At 42.3% G+C, this 17,416-nt stretch overlaps 1 protein-coding gene across 1 annotated transcript; it reads right to left on the bottom strand.

Moving 5' to 3' along the window:
* Positions 1-1,988: 1,988 nt before the first annotated feature.
* NICOL1 (NELL2 interacting cell ontogeny regulator 1) lies at positions 1,989-15,468 on the bottom strand. Its single transcript, XM_062575255.1, has 3 exons — positions 15,313-15,468; positions 9,173-9,261; positions 1,989-5,232 (listed from the first exon to the last, which is right to left on the bottom strand). Exons 1-3 carry the CDS (start codon positions 15,443-15,445, stop codon positions 5,167-5,169), a joined length of 288 nt encoding a protein of 95 aa, XP_062431239.1. The 5' UTR covers positions 15,446-15,468; the 3' UTR covers positions 1,989-5,166.
* Positions 15,469-17,416: the final 1,948 nt, after the last annotated feature.

The following is a 17,416-nucleotide window of genomic DNA, read 5'->3' as shown; positions in this document are numbered from 1 at the left end:
GAACAGCTCCAGCTGAGGAGTACAGGGGTTTTTCACGGCCACCTCTTCCATCTGCACTTCATTGCCCAGGTCTCAAATGCAGGTTCTGCAACACTTAGATTCTAATACACATGCTGTTCCTGATTACAGTGGGGGAAATAACCCCTTCTGTTGCACTGGTGTGCACAACATCTCTGCGCTCCCCATTTTGAATCCTGGCCCTGCTGCCACCATGCTGGCTGAGTACAGCGCCGCCCTCATTCAGAATAATTGCAGCCTCTGCTTGCCATGCACAGCATGTAAATCCTTTGGAGACAGCAGATCTGGTTTCTCAGTGAGGACCATGGATTTGCCAGGAGCTCAGCCAGGCTGCAGATGGCAGGTCTCTCTTTTCCTCTCCACACTCACTCCAGTCTTCTCTCCCCCACAGAGAGCTGGCTCCAGGAAGGACAGAGCAGCGCACTGCTTTAGGTGAGAGTGTCCTCCTGTCTGCTGGTCAGTAGCTGACTTGGGAGAGTCAAAAGCAAAGTTTCTGCCTTGTGCTAGTTGCAAAGAAAAATCATTCCTTCTGCTTTTTGCTTCTCTCCGCCTCAGAAAGTCACAACCTCCTCAGGGACTTTCTCCTTTCAAAGTACCTTTGAGTGACATTGGAATTCCTATTAGCCTCCTTCAGCACTGAAGGCATTTTCCATCAGCAGGTGAGATCTCCCATCTGGCAGCAAACAAACAGCCAGGTTCAGCCCTCTGCATGAGTCCCCCAGCTGCGGGAAGAGGCCTTGTCCCTTAGGTCCAAAGGTACCAGCATGGAAGCCTGTCCTTAGGGAACGTGCCTACACAGTTTGTAACCATTAAGCCAAAATTGGGAATGTATATTGGATGCTCAGGTCATCCAGGAGTTACCCACAGATCAATTCAGGATAAAAAAAATTAACTGTTTTCTAAATATGAGATTTCCACATAGAGAGTGTATTTCATGGGGCTTTCAAGGTATTCTACTCAAAACCATGGGCAAAAAGCACCAGCCTATACACTAGCCAGATTCAGCTAACAATAATTTATTCTTGATGTTGCAGAGTAATTGTTGTAGGGCAATCATTACGAGCAAGGTAAATTGTGTTCCCATTTTTCAGAATGAAATCCAGAGATTCATTTTAGCTATGTTTTCACAGAATCCTCCTGGGACTTAGCTCAAAGCAACTACCACAGCTTACATACAGTTATACCAAAAGAAGATACTAGCGCAGGTGTGAGAAGCTGGAAAGATGCATTACCAGCATTTCTCCATCATCTTGCCTACTCAGAGATAGCATCACATGATTTTGCCAATTCTTTTCTAGCAAGAACTTGACTGTGCATCTTTACAGTCTACTGCTTGTGCTACACCATGCCTACAAATGTCACATGCCCAGGTCTACCTGCAGCAGCATTGCACCAAAAGAAAAGAAAACACAGCTTTGTTTCAAAAGGTCATGAGAATTGCTTTGGCTCTGCAGCAAAATGGTGCTAGAAGTGTCGTGTGGGAAAACAGACATCTAATGGCCATCCTCTTAAGCAGAGAGACAGGAAATAGCTTTCTGTCTTAAAGCCTCCTGCTATTACAGCCCTCTGTGTGTAACATATATAGTTTCTTCCAGTAAATGGAGGATCAAGGAGTTTCTGAATTTAAGTTAACTTCATGACCAATAATAAAAATATCTAGCTCAATGTTTTCTTCACGCCATCATATTAATTCTAAGAGGCCTTATCTAAACCATATAGTACAAAGTATGAGGTCTTTAAAAAAACTCACAAAATCATTGCCATTCTTTTAATTTCAAATAAGAGTGAGTTAGATTTTATACTTCAGTAATGAAGAACACATTCATAAATTTAGCCTAAATACAAGATTTCTTGATTTTCTGACATAGAATAGCATTTCTTCCCTGTAGACTTTCCACCTAATTAAAGAGCAGATCTTTATGGTTGCATGAGCACTACAACTTTCCAAATCAATAACAAGGCACACCAAATGTCATAATGCTTCATGCCTTTTTATTGTTATAGACAAAGAGGAGCACATGTACCATAATCACTACCATCACAGGTGTAAACTTGCAATGTTACTCTGATCCCTTGGGAGTCAGAAAACATCCACTCATCATTCACTCCACTTTTTTATCATAATAAACTGCATATATCAACAGTCAGCAACCATTTTGCTAAATAAAAACACAGCCAGAAATAGTGCTTGCTAATAGGCCTTTTGAAGATTCTTTAAGGTACTGGCAGAATACGCATGCACACTAGCAATACACAACCATAGATATGTTGCCCTGCCCAAAAGCTGAGCTGTGCTGCAAAATTCACAGGTTCAGTGTTGGAATTCCACATCCTGCAAAAAGCCAAGTCAAGATCTGTGCATTGCTTAAGTTCAAATCTCAGTGGGAGTAAAGCAACCTAAGGTGAGTGTTTTGCAAAGGGGCTGTTTTAAACCTACTATTTAACTGTGAAACAAAACCTAGTCTGTGGTAAGAACCTCTACTATTCCCCATCAGTTACCAGTGTTACAGTGGAGAGCAAAACCATAAAAACAATGAGCTGATCTGTCATGTTGTTTCTCTTTTACACAAATTGTATGATTTTGCATGTATTTGTGGGGTGGGGGGGGGGGGAGGAGAATGTGCACTTGAGGGCTGCGTGAACACCCTCAATAAATATTGGGTCCTGATGACAAAGAAAGGATTTTTTTAGAACACTAGAAAGGACAAAGCAATTTTCCTACTTGAAATGCAAGTGCAAGGAAGCTTTTTCTTGCTTAGAGCCACATGCCTTTCAGATAGCTTTGGCAGAGCATACGGTAATGAACTCCTTTGTGATATTTAGTATGTCTGCAAACAAAATAATAATTTGGCAGTAGGTCACAGTTCCTAATGCCTGCTGGAGTGGGACAAAAAGAGTGAGAGGAGGTTTGAAAACAGACAAATTCATCATAAAGTCTCTGTCTTTACACTGGTATCACTGGAGTGGGGGGTTTCAGCCAACCACAGGTGGACCTCCACCTTGCCCTGGATTCCCTTTACAGTTCATGAAGAGAATTAAGCACTGCTGAAGTGCCAGTCATCTTACCATAAAGAAACCAACTTAAAACAGGTCATGTGAGTCAAAGCCCCAAAACATCTCTTTCTTTCCACTACCTCTAAAAGGAGGCCAGCTCAGCTTTAAGATCAAGATGTACATGTTTGGTCAGCTGCACCCCTCTCTAAGGAAGCACATAAACTCTAAGATAATAATGTCCTGTAAAGTTTGTTGAAAATAATGTCAGACAGGGTGCAGCTCGGTCCTAGGCAGAAAGCCAAGACTACAGGAATGCATCACTGAAATCCCAATTCTGGTCCCAGGCTTTTGTGTAATACACAGACCCGGCATTTGCATTCAGCTTGGGGCTGCATTTCACCTCTAATGAATAAAAAGCACTGCAAAATTAGGGTTTCTCCATGACTTAGCCATAAATTCTACTGCAGTCAAGTCAGTCCTATTTTTTTTTCCCTAAGGGTATTTTCTAGAGACACTTAACAGGCTGCTTTGTGACGGGGGCTCAGGTGAGTCCAGGTCACCACCCATGAAATAGGTTATATGATGCCTCCTACAGCTTGTTACTTTTGTAATCCCTCCTACTACTCTCACGGAAATATTAAATGATCCTGACACTAGACTGCAGCTCAAGAGTCCAATAACCCTAAAATAAGCTTAGCAATCTTCCTCTCAAGCCAGTTTGCAAAGCCAGGTGATGCACATAAATGTATAATAAGAATGATGATAAAATACGTATTTCTAGCCTGTTTGCTTTTAAAAAGTTGCCAATTACCCTCATAACTTACTGAGCAGCCTGACAGTAAAATATCAGCCAGTTATGGGAAGATAAATAGACATATTAACAAAAGTGGATAAAATAATTTTGAAAACCACTTTTGTTGGGTATGATATTTTAAGTCTATGAAAAATCTTTTACTTTTTTCCATCAAGACCATTTTCTGTTCCTCTTCCCCTGCTCTCCCCTCCCCTGCCAAAAAAAGTGAAAATTAAAACAATTAGAAGGGATCTGTTGGATCTGTTTTTTTTCCCCCTCCCCCAGAGTAACAAGGCCAAATCCTGTCTACTGCTACACTGCTTGAATTGTTCTGTTCTTTCTTGTCTCTCACTGATTGCAGCAGGGATATTAACAGTCTCAGCACTTTAACTCCTCACTATGGAGTGAAATTCTTCCTCATATACAGTTCATTAAAAACCTGTGGACCATTTTGGTGGAACTTAAATATTCCCAACCAACAGTTTGCAGGAGATTTCTGGATGCGCAGGCATTTTGTAGGCTCTTTGCCAAAACTCTCTGTAGAGGCCACTGAGAGTGGCTTAACCCAGTATGTGATTTGCTTAATGAAAGACACTTTTCGAGAAGATTTTGGCAGACACAATCAGTTCAATTGCCAGGCAGTATTCATGTGATTACAAATGTTACTGATCGCATTAAGTATTTAATAAATCTCTCCAAAAGATCACAGCTACTATGTGGCTCTGAAGAAATTAATGCTGTGATGCAGATTACTGTGTTTGCTATGTACTGGCCTACTGATACAATCTACAATTGTGGACAAACATCTTCCTTGAGCTGCCAAGCAGTCAATGACAACTATTAATTTCTATATAAAACCATGACTGCTTGTAAGTACTTTTAAGCTACACATCTTGCAAAACAGCTTTCTTTTTATGTTAGGACCACATTCTAATATTAAATATATCAAAGAATTATTTAAAGACTATCCTTAGATGTCTTTTTACAGGTGGTATGAAATGATGAGACTCTACTGACTTTCACAGATCTATGGTGATTTGTGTGTGCTGAGGGCCTGGTCTGAGACTCCAAGGACAATATTTGGCTTGAAATATCAGAAAAGTGAGATGCTATCCTTACATAAAACCCATGAGCGAGCCTTTGGAACTGTTTCTTCTTTTGATACTTCAGCAGATGCAATATCACATACAGTAATGATAAAACACAGCAAAGCAAGAATGGTCTAACTGAGCTGTACCTGTTTGCATAAAAATTGTTTTCCTTGTGGTGTGGCACAACTTGCATTCTAGATCTTCCTGTAATTTATTGAACAGAACTTTAAAAATGAGTAAGTGTCCATCAGCCAAATCCCCGTGCTCATTTCAGTGTATTGTAGGAAAGCAATCACAGAGGCCTCTCTTTTCTGCTCTCAGGAGGAGGGTTTCTGTCTGCAAAAAAATATGAAATGAAAGAACTGAATATATCACTTTAAAAGAATATATAATTGATTAGGCCTAATCCCTCAGCATAGCTGTAGTCAAGATGCTTTGCTGAGTGAAAAATCACAGTTATTAGTGCTGGTTTTCATCCAGAAAAAGTGATAAAAAATAAGTATATTTAGAACTGGGATGCATGGGGAATATTTTTGTAGTTTAAATGTTTTCATTTTTATAGTTAACTTGTAGGGACTAGGCTTGCAAAATTATTAAAGTGTGCTTTATAAATGCTGAGCAAAATTCCACTTTCAGCTGCACTGCTTTTAATTCCTTCTAAATGATTGATGGCTTCCTGTTGGTGATGTCTTCAGTACTGTGTAATTTAATTGTACCAGATAGCATGTGCTAAAGGGCCAATTGTGCTCTCAGTTACACTACTGTTTCTCCAGAATAACTATGAGTTAAATCCAGCTGTCTTTCTAACCTTGTTCTCTGAAACTCATAACCTCTCAGGACAGATCTAAGAGTTTGTGGCTCCTATTTTAACCTGAGTTAATTTTTTGACAGTTGCCTTATTGCCAACTTGATTTGGAGCTATGCCTCCAGAATACTGTCAACAGCCTAAGAACCTCTCTCTATGCTCATCACTTAAAATTTCCGGGTCTTAGTTTTGCAGAGTCTTGGTAGAAAAGTATTTCCAAGCTTTTTCTCTCTGTATCCAGGAAAAAATAATTTCCCATTTAGATTCAAGGATACTTAAGTATCATTTACTTCATTGTGGTCAAATACCTGAGATATTTTGTGGGTCCTGGTCTCACCTTTTGAGAAACAAAGGCTGAAATTCCTATCGTTTCAGGAGCTGAGTCTCTTGCAAGACTCTCAGTCAAACTCCTAGTGCCAGCAACTCACATCAGCAAGTACAATCGTGATTAAAGAGAAACTTCTTCCTGAGCATAATTTGTGATTTTCAGCTTGTGGTCTAAGGTCCCCAAAGCAGTTTGTGGATTAACTTTGAAGAGTTTCTTAAGAGAAAAAAAGTAAACAGGCTTAAATTTACCAGGAAAAGGGTTCACATTTCTACTGGATGAAACATAAAATCTTGAAAATCACTTGTTCACAATCAAAAATCTCCGTGAAACAACAAAGTCTTTAGCCAGCTGGTGTTCCTTTGACATGATGCCTCCTGACAAATTAAAAACAGCAAGGGCTTGATGAACAAAGATGCCCAGTTCTCATAGGAGTAGTTGGGCACTTCTAAGTAGGGACATGCTCCACCATGCTACAATGTCCCTGCTGAGCAGCAGGCTGCATCAGCATGGCCATTACCTCTGTCCCTCATCAGCTCCTGCTCTCTGCCACTCTACTCTTGTTCTTAGAGTTCAAACTTTTGGGGGCAAAGGCTGTTTTCAAGGCCATGTTTCCCTCCCTTCACAGCCCTCTATCGCTTTCAACCCGAACTTCTGACATCCACCTTTGCATTAAAAAGGACTTGTTCACTTTCCTTGTCTGTTTGCACTTATCAGCTTACTGCAATGGCATATGTTATTAAACACTGCTCCACGCTTGTACAATATAATCCCAGATGAGTGAATGCTCTCATTGTTGGGAGCCCAGTAGAGATCCTAGAATCATCTTAACATCACACAGGCTTATTGGATTTCATTGTAATGCCAACAAGCTGTCATTTTTACCACAAACCCTGCCTGGGAATCACTAATGACTATGACTACAGGCAGGAAGAGAAGCTTTGGGAGCATTCAATGGTAATCTGAAAGACTGTGAAAGACAAACCTCAATTACCAAAATTAATTGTGGCCCTCTTGGCATTGGCTTAAGAAGCCATGTCCTCCATGGGGTTTGCCTTGTAACAAGGACTTTCCATACTCAGGAGTTGCTGAATGAAGCTATTTGGGGGTAAAGCCTGAGAAGACAAAGAGCTGGTCAGAATAAACCAAGCACTAGCACTTGGGTAAGGATATGCAGGTGGTACTTTTCAGTGAATAGAAGGCCAGAACATGCCATTTGTAGAACCTTGGCCACTGAATTTCACATTAGTATCTCTGTATTACTCAATAATTTGTATAAAACTAAAGCATCTTCCTGAAAGGTCTCCAGACTCAATCTAAAGACAGGAAAAGATGGAAAGTAATCTACCTTTTTGTTACAGTACTACTGAATGCTCGTAGTTGTTGAATGGTGGATGGTGTTCCAGGCAACAGGCTATACTTGCTTTGGTGATGGAACTGTTCCTATACCACTTGTTCTGTTGTACTGAGAGCTGCCTTGAATCAGTGCCTTGACATCTCAGGCCTCTCTACATCTTTACGGAAACAGAGGTTTATACCGTGGAGGTCTGAAGCCAACATTTTCCTCTACACTCTGCCTTGCCTCTGACTGCTCAGAGCACGGTACAGCACAGCATTGCCCTCCGATGGATCTGCTACTCACTCCACCCTCCAGATAGAATAGTCAACACAGATATGTCTGAATATTTCCACCAGTGGGTTTAAAGGAATCATGCTGCCTCTACTACACTCAGAAAATCTGCCCTGTGCAGCTTAGACAGAAGTCTGGTACTTCCTTTAACTTCCCATGTAAGAACTATGATATTAAGTGAACGAACAGAGCTGTGACTGCACATTATCTTGCCATATCATGCATAGGTACAAAACATTTCAGCTGAACTTAATCCAATGGGGTGAACCCCATTTTGTACCAAAACAGCCTGGCTCACTGCAGAAGGAGATTATACAGCTGATGCCCCTCTATTTGCAGCCAGCAACAATAGTTATTTAGCATTATGGTAGTGCCTGCACAGGAATTTGTTTTGTGAAGGTAACCTATACCACACTGAAAGTTCTTCCCTAATCAGTTTGCTATCGATAGCTCAAGAAAGCTAACGGCTCTCCAGCCTTACTGTGTGGGGCCCTACGTGATTGCCCAAGGTCACAAGAAACCAAAGGCAAAGCAACCTAATCATCCTTGTGTATTATAGTTTAGGACACATGGTTGATTTACATCTCTTTGGTTGTTGTGAATGACAACTGGAGCAGAGGATGACTTCAAATGAACAAGGGGCCCTTCTCACCTACCAGCGGAGACAGCGCTAGCCAAAAGCACTGAGCAGTCACCTAAAGGAACTGGGAGATGCGGCTACAACTTCACTTCACTCAGCAAAAGCTGCTTCCCTGTCATGTTGCCACTGTTTATGAAGCTGTTAGGGAAGAAGTAGCACAAGACATAGATGAGTGGAGCTTTATTAGACATAAGAGACCTGCTGCCCCTTTCATCTTTCAGGCAGCGTGGGGACCACCTGTGCATTTTAGATGAGTAAGTCCTACCCTAGTCAGTATTTGTCTGTATTTATGAACCCACATCAGTAAACTTTACTAAAATCTGTGTTTACCATACCCGGAGGTTTTGTTCACTGGGACTTCCGTACCACAAGACAGACATGTGAATTTATAAAGTGCCCTGTGTGCCAAGTACCTGAGCAAATTCACTTCCTCTTTTTCCATCAAGAATACTGATGCATAAGTGAGGAATATATGTGCTTCCCTTTCTTCTCTATCAGCCCTACTCGCCTTTTCTCCTGCCCTCCCATTCACCTTCTGCTCCTGTCCAATGTGGTCAGTCCATAGCTCAAAAGCAATGTTTTGAGACAAGGAGTGAATCATCTTTCTTATTCTTTTCTCCTTCATACATCTTCTTTTCTTCTCTATTTAATGGAGGAACTGTCTGGGTAATTCCTCGGCCTGTTATGCAAGAAGTCTGACTAGATGATCTTTAATGAACCTCTCCAAACTGTGAAAAATAATCTGTACTTGGTACAATCCTATTTGCTGAGATGGAAGTGAGTCAGCAGAGATGTCATGTCTGCTGTATACAGACAAGCAGACCTGGCTACTGGGAGATAAAGGCTAAGTAAGAACATTTCTATAGAAACGCATACCCGTGTGTCTAGATTATATGCCGTCTTCTTTAAATCCTGCAACGCCCTCTGCATGAACTCAAACGCATGGCAGTCAACACAGGGACGACCTGGAAAGAGGTACATTAAAAAGGCATCACCGTCAAAGAGGAAATACTCAGAGATCTTGTCCTGCCAAAAGAAAACCCATTTTGCCAGGCACCCACACATGCATGTATACAAAGTTAGGTCTGTTTGTGGACAAAACCATATCTATCCGTGTGCAAGTGCTCACTTCATGTAGAAAGACAAGCAAAAGCAAATGAACACTTTGCTACGTGTGCTCTTCTGAACACAGGCCAGGCTTGATTCTGCCAGGTGCTGTGTGCCTTCAACCCCCAGCCTCTTGCCTTAAAATTAAAATCCTCGGCTTCTGCTATACTCTGAAAATAGCAGTTTGCAGTGGTTCAAAAATCAGAAAGGCAGGTCTGTTTTTACAGGAGCCCTTACAGAACAGCTTGGCAAGAGACAGAGCCAGATCTGTATTTGCTTCCTTTCACCTGCTGCTGTATTTTCTCTCTGCCAGGAACGCAAAGCGTCCCACTGTCTCTGCAGCTGGTGCCGGCGTGTGTGCACAGAGGGGCAAGGCTGGGAAAAGGCAGAGAAGAGGAGGAGGAGGAGGAGGAGGAAAGGACTTGACAACTGAAATGGCTCACTTCTATCTTGGGCCTCAGCTTTCCTGCTCTGCCAAGATTCACCCTCCACTGATCTCATTCCTTGTCATTCAGTCACAGAGTTAATGAAGTGTGGGTTTTCAAGGGAAAGGATTGCAGATACCAGAGGAGATGCCTGGGGAACGGAAGGAGAGAAATGTCACACTGATCACAGAGCACCCCTGATGGGGAAAGTGCTAAAGTCCTTGTCATAACACAGCCACTTGTGCTGCTCTGACACAGCAAAGTGGGTGCAAAGCTGCTGCTTAGTTAAGGAGCTCCCTGGTGCCAGGGGCCTCCTGGGCAGTGTTGCAGGACCACAGTCCTCGCTCCCTGTTGGGCAGCAGGCATTTCTGAGTTGGGCCTCTTGGAAGGGAACAGTCAGCATGGTTCTGGCTCTGTAACTCCCCAGCAAACCTCTTCGGGGCTGTGACCAGTTCAGGAGGTATTTCTGTCTCAGTCAACCTCCTCCACCTCCCTTCCACACAGCTCACAGCTCAGGCAGATTCAAAAGTCAAGCCAGGGGTTTCATCCCAGGGATGTGGGGAAATGCAAAGTCCCCGCCTCCGTAAGAACAGCAGCACTTGCTAAGACCCTCTCTCCAGGCCTGAGGAAAGTAGTGACAAGGTGGCTTTCAGCATGTTTTTAGGACACTCAAAAAAAACCCTGTTTTCAGTATTTCAGTAGTCTTAATTGTTTAAATAGTCTTAATTGTTTTTACTTCGGAGCATGAAATAGAGCTCTGAGAAAGAAACCTGCATCCTTGATGTGCTATCAGCAAATCTGTCATTACCTTGGTGCTGTGGCCTGCTCCTTATTGCCATGGTCCTTTTGGAAAGCACGCTGCCCTGGCTCCACTGCAGGAAAGGGCTGCATACCCTGAAGTGCTTGTAACCAAAATGTTCTCAAAATCAGAACTCATAGGAGAAAAAACAAACTAAAGGTCACAAATGAATGTCTCCTGCCCCTGGCAATGTGGAGAAAGTGTCTTTGAGGAGACCAATGAATTTCATAGTCAAACCCTGAGTGCAACCCAAGAAGCCTTCCCAGGCCCTCAGAAAGGCCATAGCTCTGCAGGAACATTCGCTGGCATTTACACTGGTCGAGCACATCAATATGGACAGGTATTACAGGAGATACTAGTGGAATGGCACATCCAGGCCAAGCGATTATTGCACTTCTGCTAGCCCTGTGAAAGGAGCTGCTCAGGCGTCCGAGCAGCTTCGGCAGAAAAATGGTGGAAGCACTGAGGGTATCTGCCCATGCAGATCTATTGGTTCTGGATCAGACTAGCACAGAACAACAAGAATGCAGTTCCCCAAATAAAATAGATTAGGCAAGATGTAGGATTTCCCCACTCCCCTAAAAGTCTATAGCTACCAGTCACGTTAATTTACCCATTGCTTCCTGAATCCATGTTAACTTTTGGCATTTACAACATCCTGAGGTAATGAGTTCCACAGCTCAGCTATTCATTGTGTAAACAAAATACTGATTCTGTCTGCTCTGAATTTATCATCTTCTGGTTTCATTTGCTGCCTCTACTTTTTGCACTGGAAGATACAGTTGGTCTATATTCATTATTTTTATTCCATTTGTGACTCTGCTGATCTCTCTCACTCCCTGCCTTAGTTGTCTCCTTTCCAGAGTGAAGAGTATTAGGCCTGTCTAGCTGGACTCATCCTCCTCTAATGCTCTCTGTATTTTCTGTAGGATGCCTGTGGACATTTCCTCCAATTAACTATGCCTAAGGGTCTGGTTTCAGAAGGGGTTAAGCAAATTTAAGTGCATGCGGCTGTCAATAGGAGCACTCCCACGCTCCCTTCTGTCCTCGGCTAAGTGGTCCCACACCTTCCCTTGTTCACACTGCAGCTGACCATGCAATTGCTTGGTCAGTTGATCACTGATTTTTTGTTTGTTTGTTTGTTTTCTAGAGCAGTGACTGAATGTACAAGTCTTAGGGCCAGGAAAAGAAATGGGGCAAGGACAGGAGGCTAGGTTTTAGGGAAGGGCACAGGCAGCATAAACTTACATCAGCTTACGGCAATCATGAAATCAAACTTTAAGTCACATCATAGCAAAGTACAGCAAAGTGATATTAATTCCTTGCTGACAGCTGGGAACAGGCTATCATTCATTGGGAAACACAGGTTTGTGGATTAACATAATGAGAATTATCAAGAGTCAGCTATAATTCTTTAAATGGATCCTGTCAGCATGAAGACTATATGTGTCTGCTTGGAGAGAAGTGGGGAAGGAGAGCTTAAAATGTGCTTCTTGGCTACATTCTTGGAGAAGAACTGGAACTGAAAACACTGTGGAAGTCTAATTTACTTTCCCTCACATGTGCACTGCATTCATTCTTTGTGTTTCAAGCACCTTGGCTAATGAAACCAGACTGATCAGCTTCTGTTCTTCAAACTCCACATTTCAGCTTTTGCAGTGGGCTATCTGGGTTCTAAATGCAATGGGAGATTGGAGAAATTACTTAATTTTTTTTAGTGGATTGCACTGAACTTTAAAGAAAATCCTCTGCAAACATTCGTAACAGCACTTTATACTTAAATAGTCTTTTGCAAATGCAAAGTGCTTGTGTATATAGTACAAGGACCAGATTAATCACTGCTAATTAGCGTTATTCATAATAAGCTAGGCATGGCTCTTTGATTTGCTTATAAGCAAAGCGTAAAGTAGGAGATAGTACTCTAGGCCAGATATCACTGCCACCCCCAGGGCAGTATCTTTCAGTAATACACAGAACTGTGACTCCCTCACACCTCTCCACTGTGACTCCTGCATCCTCCACACTTGCACTTACCTCTCCTATAACCAGCAAGGACAAAACACCATGGAACTGAGCATACTGAGCATAAATTAGACTCTATTTTCCTCTATCCTTAGCAAAACCAGAATTACTATGGTCAATGTACATCATGTCTCTCCAGCTAGAACCTGCACTACAGTCTCTCTAGGTCATTTAGGATCATATCAGTTTACATGGGCTGACAGTATGGACTTAAGCACCTGTAATATGGCAGATGCACATGAGTAGCTCTTCTTCCCAACTTCTCCCAAAATAGGCCAGTACTATCAGCTCCTTGGTGAGAAATAGTCAGTGGAGCTGTCTTGTAGGACAATATGTAGGAAGGTCTATACTAGATCAAACTGATGGTCTGTCTGGCCTGGTGTCTTGCCTTCCATAAACTACATACCTCATAGCAAATACCTGTGCCCAGGAGGCTTCCCAGGCTTTAAGAAGAGCTGGCATGAAATAGTTCATCTCTGTGAGAATAATCTCTTGGCCTTCCAGATAGGCAAATGGCCTCCTGTCATGGACAGAACTGTGCCAGGGGCCATTCTAGCCATTTATATCATGTTCCCATGCCAGGGAACAGCCCTGGGCACTGTTTACTTTCCTGGTGTAGATCTGACCTCCACTGCCAACAACAGATGCCCACAGACGTGCACAAGAACATGGCAAACATGCAGGGATATGTCCCTAGAAGACCCTCCCAGGCCTCAGCAATACTTGGCTTACAGAGTTCCCAAGTCAGAGGAGGTGCTTCTGTATCTAACAGTCTTTTCTGAGATTTTTCTTTCTCGAGTTTAGCTAGTAAGTTCTGATGTAAACTTTTAATCTAAATCAGATCCTATATAAACTTTCAGCATCCACAGTGTCCTAGGGAATGAGCTCCACAAGTTAACTATCAGAAATAGCACTAATGGGCAGAGGAAAGCACTTAACAGCAGTGCAGCACTCTCAACAACTGGATAATTAGGGGCATCCTGGATTCCTTGTTGCCTTAAAATTCAGCCCCTGCAGCATCACAAAGCAATTGCGATCAACTGGGAGCCTTCCTCTTGGCCTGGTTTCAGACAGAAATAATGTTCTAGCATTTGTAGCAATGCTAGCAGGATAAAGCTGCCAGGCTCCATTATTCAGGATGGAGCAGCCTCTCTCCTCAGAAGCACTCAGGCCTGCCTTCAATTCCTCATTCTCACCTGCAAGAGCAAGACAAACTACAGAATCTTTCTCAAGGTTCTTCAGGGGACTCAGTAACCTGGCCACAGGATATAAAAAAGATTAAATAACATGTTGAATTAGGGTGAGAATCTGTGGCCAAGATACCATTCTCCAGAAAAAATAGGAGTTTCCACTACACAAATGGAACAAGGAACCACCCTATACTTTTTCCTCAAAGTGTGTATTTCATTGACCTGCCTCTACTAACAAAAACACACAAAAGGCACATACAATTTATTTTTCAATCACCATTTTCTCCTAGAGAAGAAAAAATGGATTACTTGCCACAAAAATTATTCAAGTTAATGCACACCTGGAAAGCAGACAGACAGAATAGAGATGAGTGTGATACGAGAACGAGAATAGAACAGACTCAAACTTAGCACTGTCCCACTAATAAAAAAAAAAAAAAAAAAAAAAAAGGAAGAAGAAGAAGAAGAAGAAGAGAATGGAATCTATAGAATATAGATCTATGGATAGCCATAGGTTTGTTTAAAAAGTAGTGATTCTATTCTGGAAGAATAATATGCAATGACTAAATCAGACCTGGGATAAAGGATTTTTTTTTGGTGGTCATGTAAAAAGACTGCTATGATAAAAGGTAAGTGTGACTACTAACTAGAGGCTGGTTTGTATGTGGTTATCTTCCTTTTTTGTCTCTCCAGAGGCTATTTTACATTTCTAATGAGTGGATATGTCACACTTGTCCTCAACAGAACACCCTGAAAACATTGCCTAATATCTTTGTACTATTGCCTCGTTTTAGAGCTAAGAAAGTTGAACTAGAGACTTGCTCAAAAACACAGAGGAAATTAATAGAGCTGTGATCTAAATTCAAGAACTCCCAGCTCCATGGGCTGTATGCAATCCAATCTGTTGTGTTTTATTATTTTGCTTTGCAGAGTAGCAGCATAATTTCAGAGATCAGTCTATGTTTTACAGATCTGCTGTTTAGTTCAGTTTCCCCTGTGTCAATCCATAGTAGTTACAAAAAAGCTGAATTTGACCTTTTGTTCTAACCAGACACCAAAATACAGAAAATGCAATGCCCTAGCAGAAAAAAAAAAAAACATGATTTCCCTTCTAACAATACCAGTCAAGCAAGAACTTTGTATACATAGTGGCAAATCTGGAGACACAGCTCTCGAGAAGCAGAACAAAAAGACCTACAACCAAAGAGTTTTCAAATAAGCTCAGACGAAAATTGCAGTATGCTGTTATATTTTTTTTCTTAAGTAACTACTAATTCTTGCTTGCTGTCTCTGTAAGTGCTGTTTTCATGTGGTTTGCTGACAAGTTATAAAGTCATCATTACACCCTCACATATGAGGCAATGCAGTATCCCCCTGGAGCTTAAGATCTGTGTGGAAGAGGTGGGTTAACTAAAGGAAAGAAAGCAAGCAGTGCAGAGGGAAGGAATGAGTGCAGCACGGCAGGGTACATACTTTCTGCTGGAATGACACTCCCAGAGTCCTGGCTGGCCCCAACAAGCCTCACGCTTAGTAGGCCAACCACCGAAATGAACGGGATCGCCACACGGATCACGCTCCAGACAGACGGCAACGCCATTACTCTCATCAATAATTCAAGCTGTCTTCTCAGCCTGAAATGAGGAGAAATAGTGAAAATCAGCTGCTTTCTCCCAGCACGCTCTGTCCCCCCCCAGGGAAGCAGACAAGACATGATAGGCACAGATCCACATGTACACGCAAACCCACATGCACACATCACTGCAGCAGCATGCCATGAACTTGGAGATGTGATGCACCCCCAGGGCCAGTTTGCTAAGTACCTGATCTTTCTCTTCGCTTATGTGACAGACCCTTGGAAATAGCTGCAGCAAGCAGGCGAGACTCCACGCAGCCACACTGAGCATGCGTCCCTCTTGCATCTCCCCCTTCCCTGATTAGGGTCATTGCCATGGAGATTTGCTATAGCAACACTGAAAAATTGGAGCTGCCAAGTGGAGGAGAAGATTTAAAGGGACCGCAATGATGGTTGCTGCTTTACTCATGCATTGCCTCTGCTCCCAGAAGGCCACTTCCTCTGCTTGGTGAACATCGGTTGCTGCAATCTGAATAAGAGGGACTTAGCCAATGTTTGTGTTTGTTTCTTTTATTCCCCAAAGGACTATGCTGAAATATGCAGCACCCATCTCTTGCTTTAGCTGTAATTTACTTAAAGTGAAATTCTGTTCCAGGAGGTTTCAAGTGAAATGAAAACTCACAAGTTTGCTTGGAAAAAAACAGACTGCCACTGACCTCTTGCTCTCTGTGTTGAACCTCATTAAAGGCTTAGTGCAACTCCGACAATAATGAATCCTTGTGGACAACAGCAATGCGCATGAGCCAACTGGGAATATAAATCCTGCGCAGCATCATGCTAGGTAGCCATGATAACAGCCCAGTCAAAACTGATGCACTGCAAAATTTTAAGAATACTCACTTCAGACTCAGGTTTTGATCTGGCATTTTGCTAACAGGCTGTGTTCAGAAGAAGCTCAAGCATGAATCTCCTCAATAACTATCTGGCTGAAATCAAGCCCTTAGAAAACAAAGGTGATACTTTTTGGAAAAAAGAGAGAGGCTTTGAAGACCTGGTTGCCACAGAGAGTAGTTAAAGATTCAAACTCAACAGCATATCTGTTCAATCCACTGCTTTGCGATTCTCTTGGGGAAACTGTTCTACCTTCTCCCACTTGCTGGTCTGTAACAGAAGGATTAACCTGCCAAACTGTGGAAGTATCAGCCTTCCCAGGCGGGGACAGAATTTAACATTGACTTTCTTCAGACATAAGGATTATCACCAGCAATATTCTTCTTCCATTTTGTTTGCTTCCCTGTCTTCCCTCAGAACTACTTCTCACATTCCTCATTTCAACTCCTATGATTTTGAGTGAGGTTAGTCTAAATGTCACCTCAAAAGACTCCAGGCTCTCGACTGTTTTCTGACAAAGTGGAATTGCTTTGTGCACATGAAAGAGGACTTGCAGAGGGTCAGCCCAGAGCAGTGGATTGAATTCCTATAGGAATGACACACTGAGCTAATTTTTAGCTCCAAAATGCAGCTGCAATCCAGCTTGCATTGTGTAAAGGGTCCAAATGAAGGTCTTGGTGAAAGAAGTCTTCAGAAGGTGTGTTAGGACACACGTGTTTCTCAAAGTGGTTCCACTGATTCCAAAGGAAGCTGAGACTCCTAATCCAAGCTCTGAAGTTGGATGGCTAAAGTTAGACTAGGTGAGATTGCCCATTTTAACATTATTTATCTTTTCTCATGCCCTCAGATGCCTCTTTAAGGGAACAGCTCTATAAGAGCCAAGATGTAATGGGAAAATATTGCAAAGTTTGACTATACACTCATCTAGGGCTGGTCACAAAGTGTAGCCCTCTTCAGCACAGTTTTAAATAACACCAAATGGAAATTCTGGAATGAAATCAAAACTTTACACTTCCATCAGCGCTGGCATATGTGTTCCTTGAACATAGACACTTTATGGTCCCATGGGCCATATCACACTTGTCATACATGAGCTTAAAGAAGAGGACAGCA

This window comes from Rhea pennata, chromosome 4, assembly GCF_028389875.1.
Source record: "Rhea pennata isolate bPtePen1 chromosome 4, bPtePen1.pri, whole genome shotgun sequence".
Taxonomy (NCBI): domain Eukaryota; kingdom Metazoa; phylum Chordata; class Aves; order Rheiformes; family Rheidae; genus Rhea; species Rhea pennata.
This window is presented reverse-complemented; position numbering and strand designations above follow the sequence as displayed.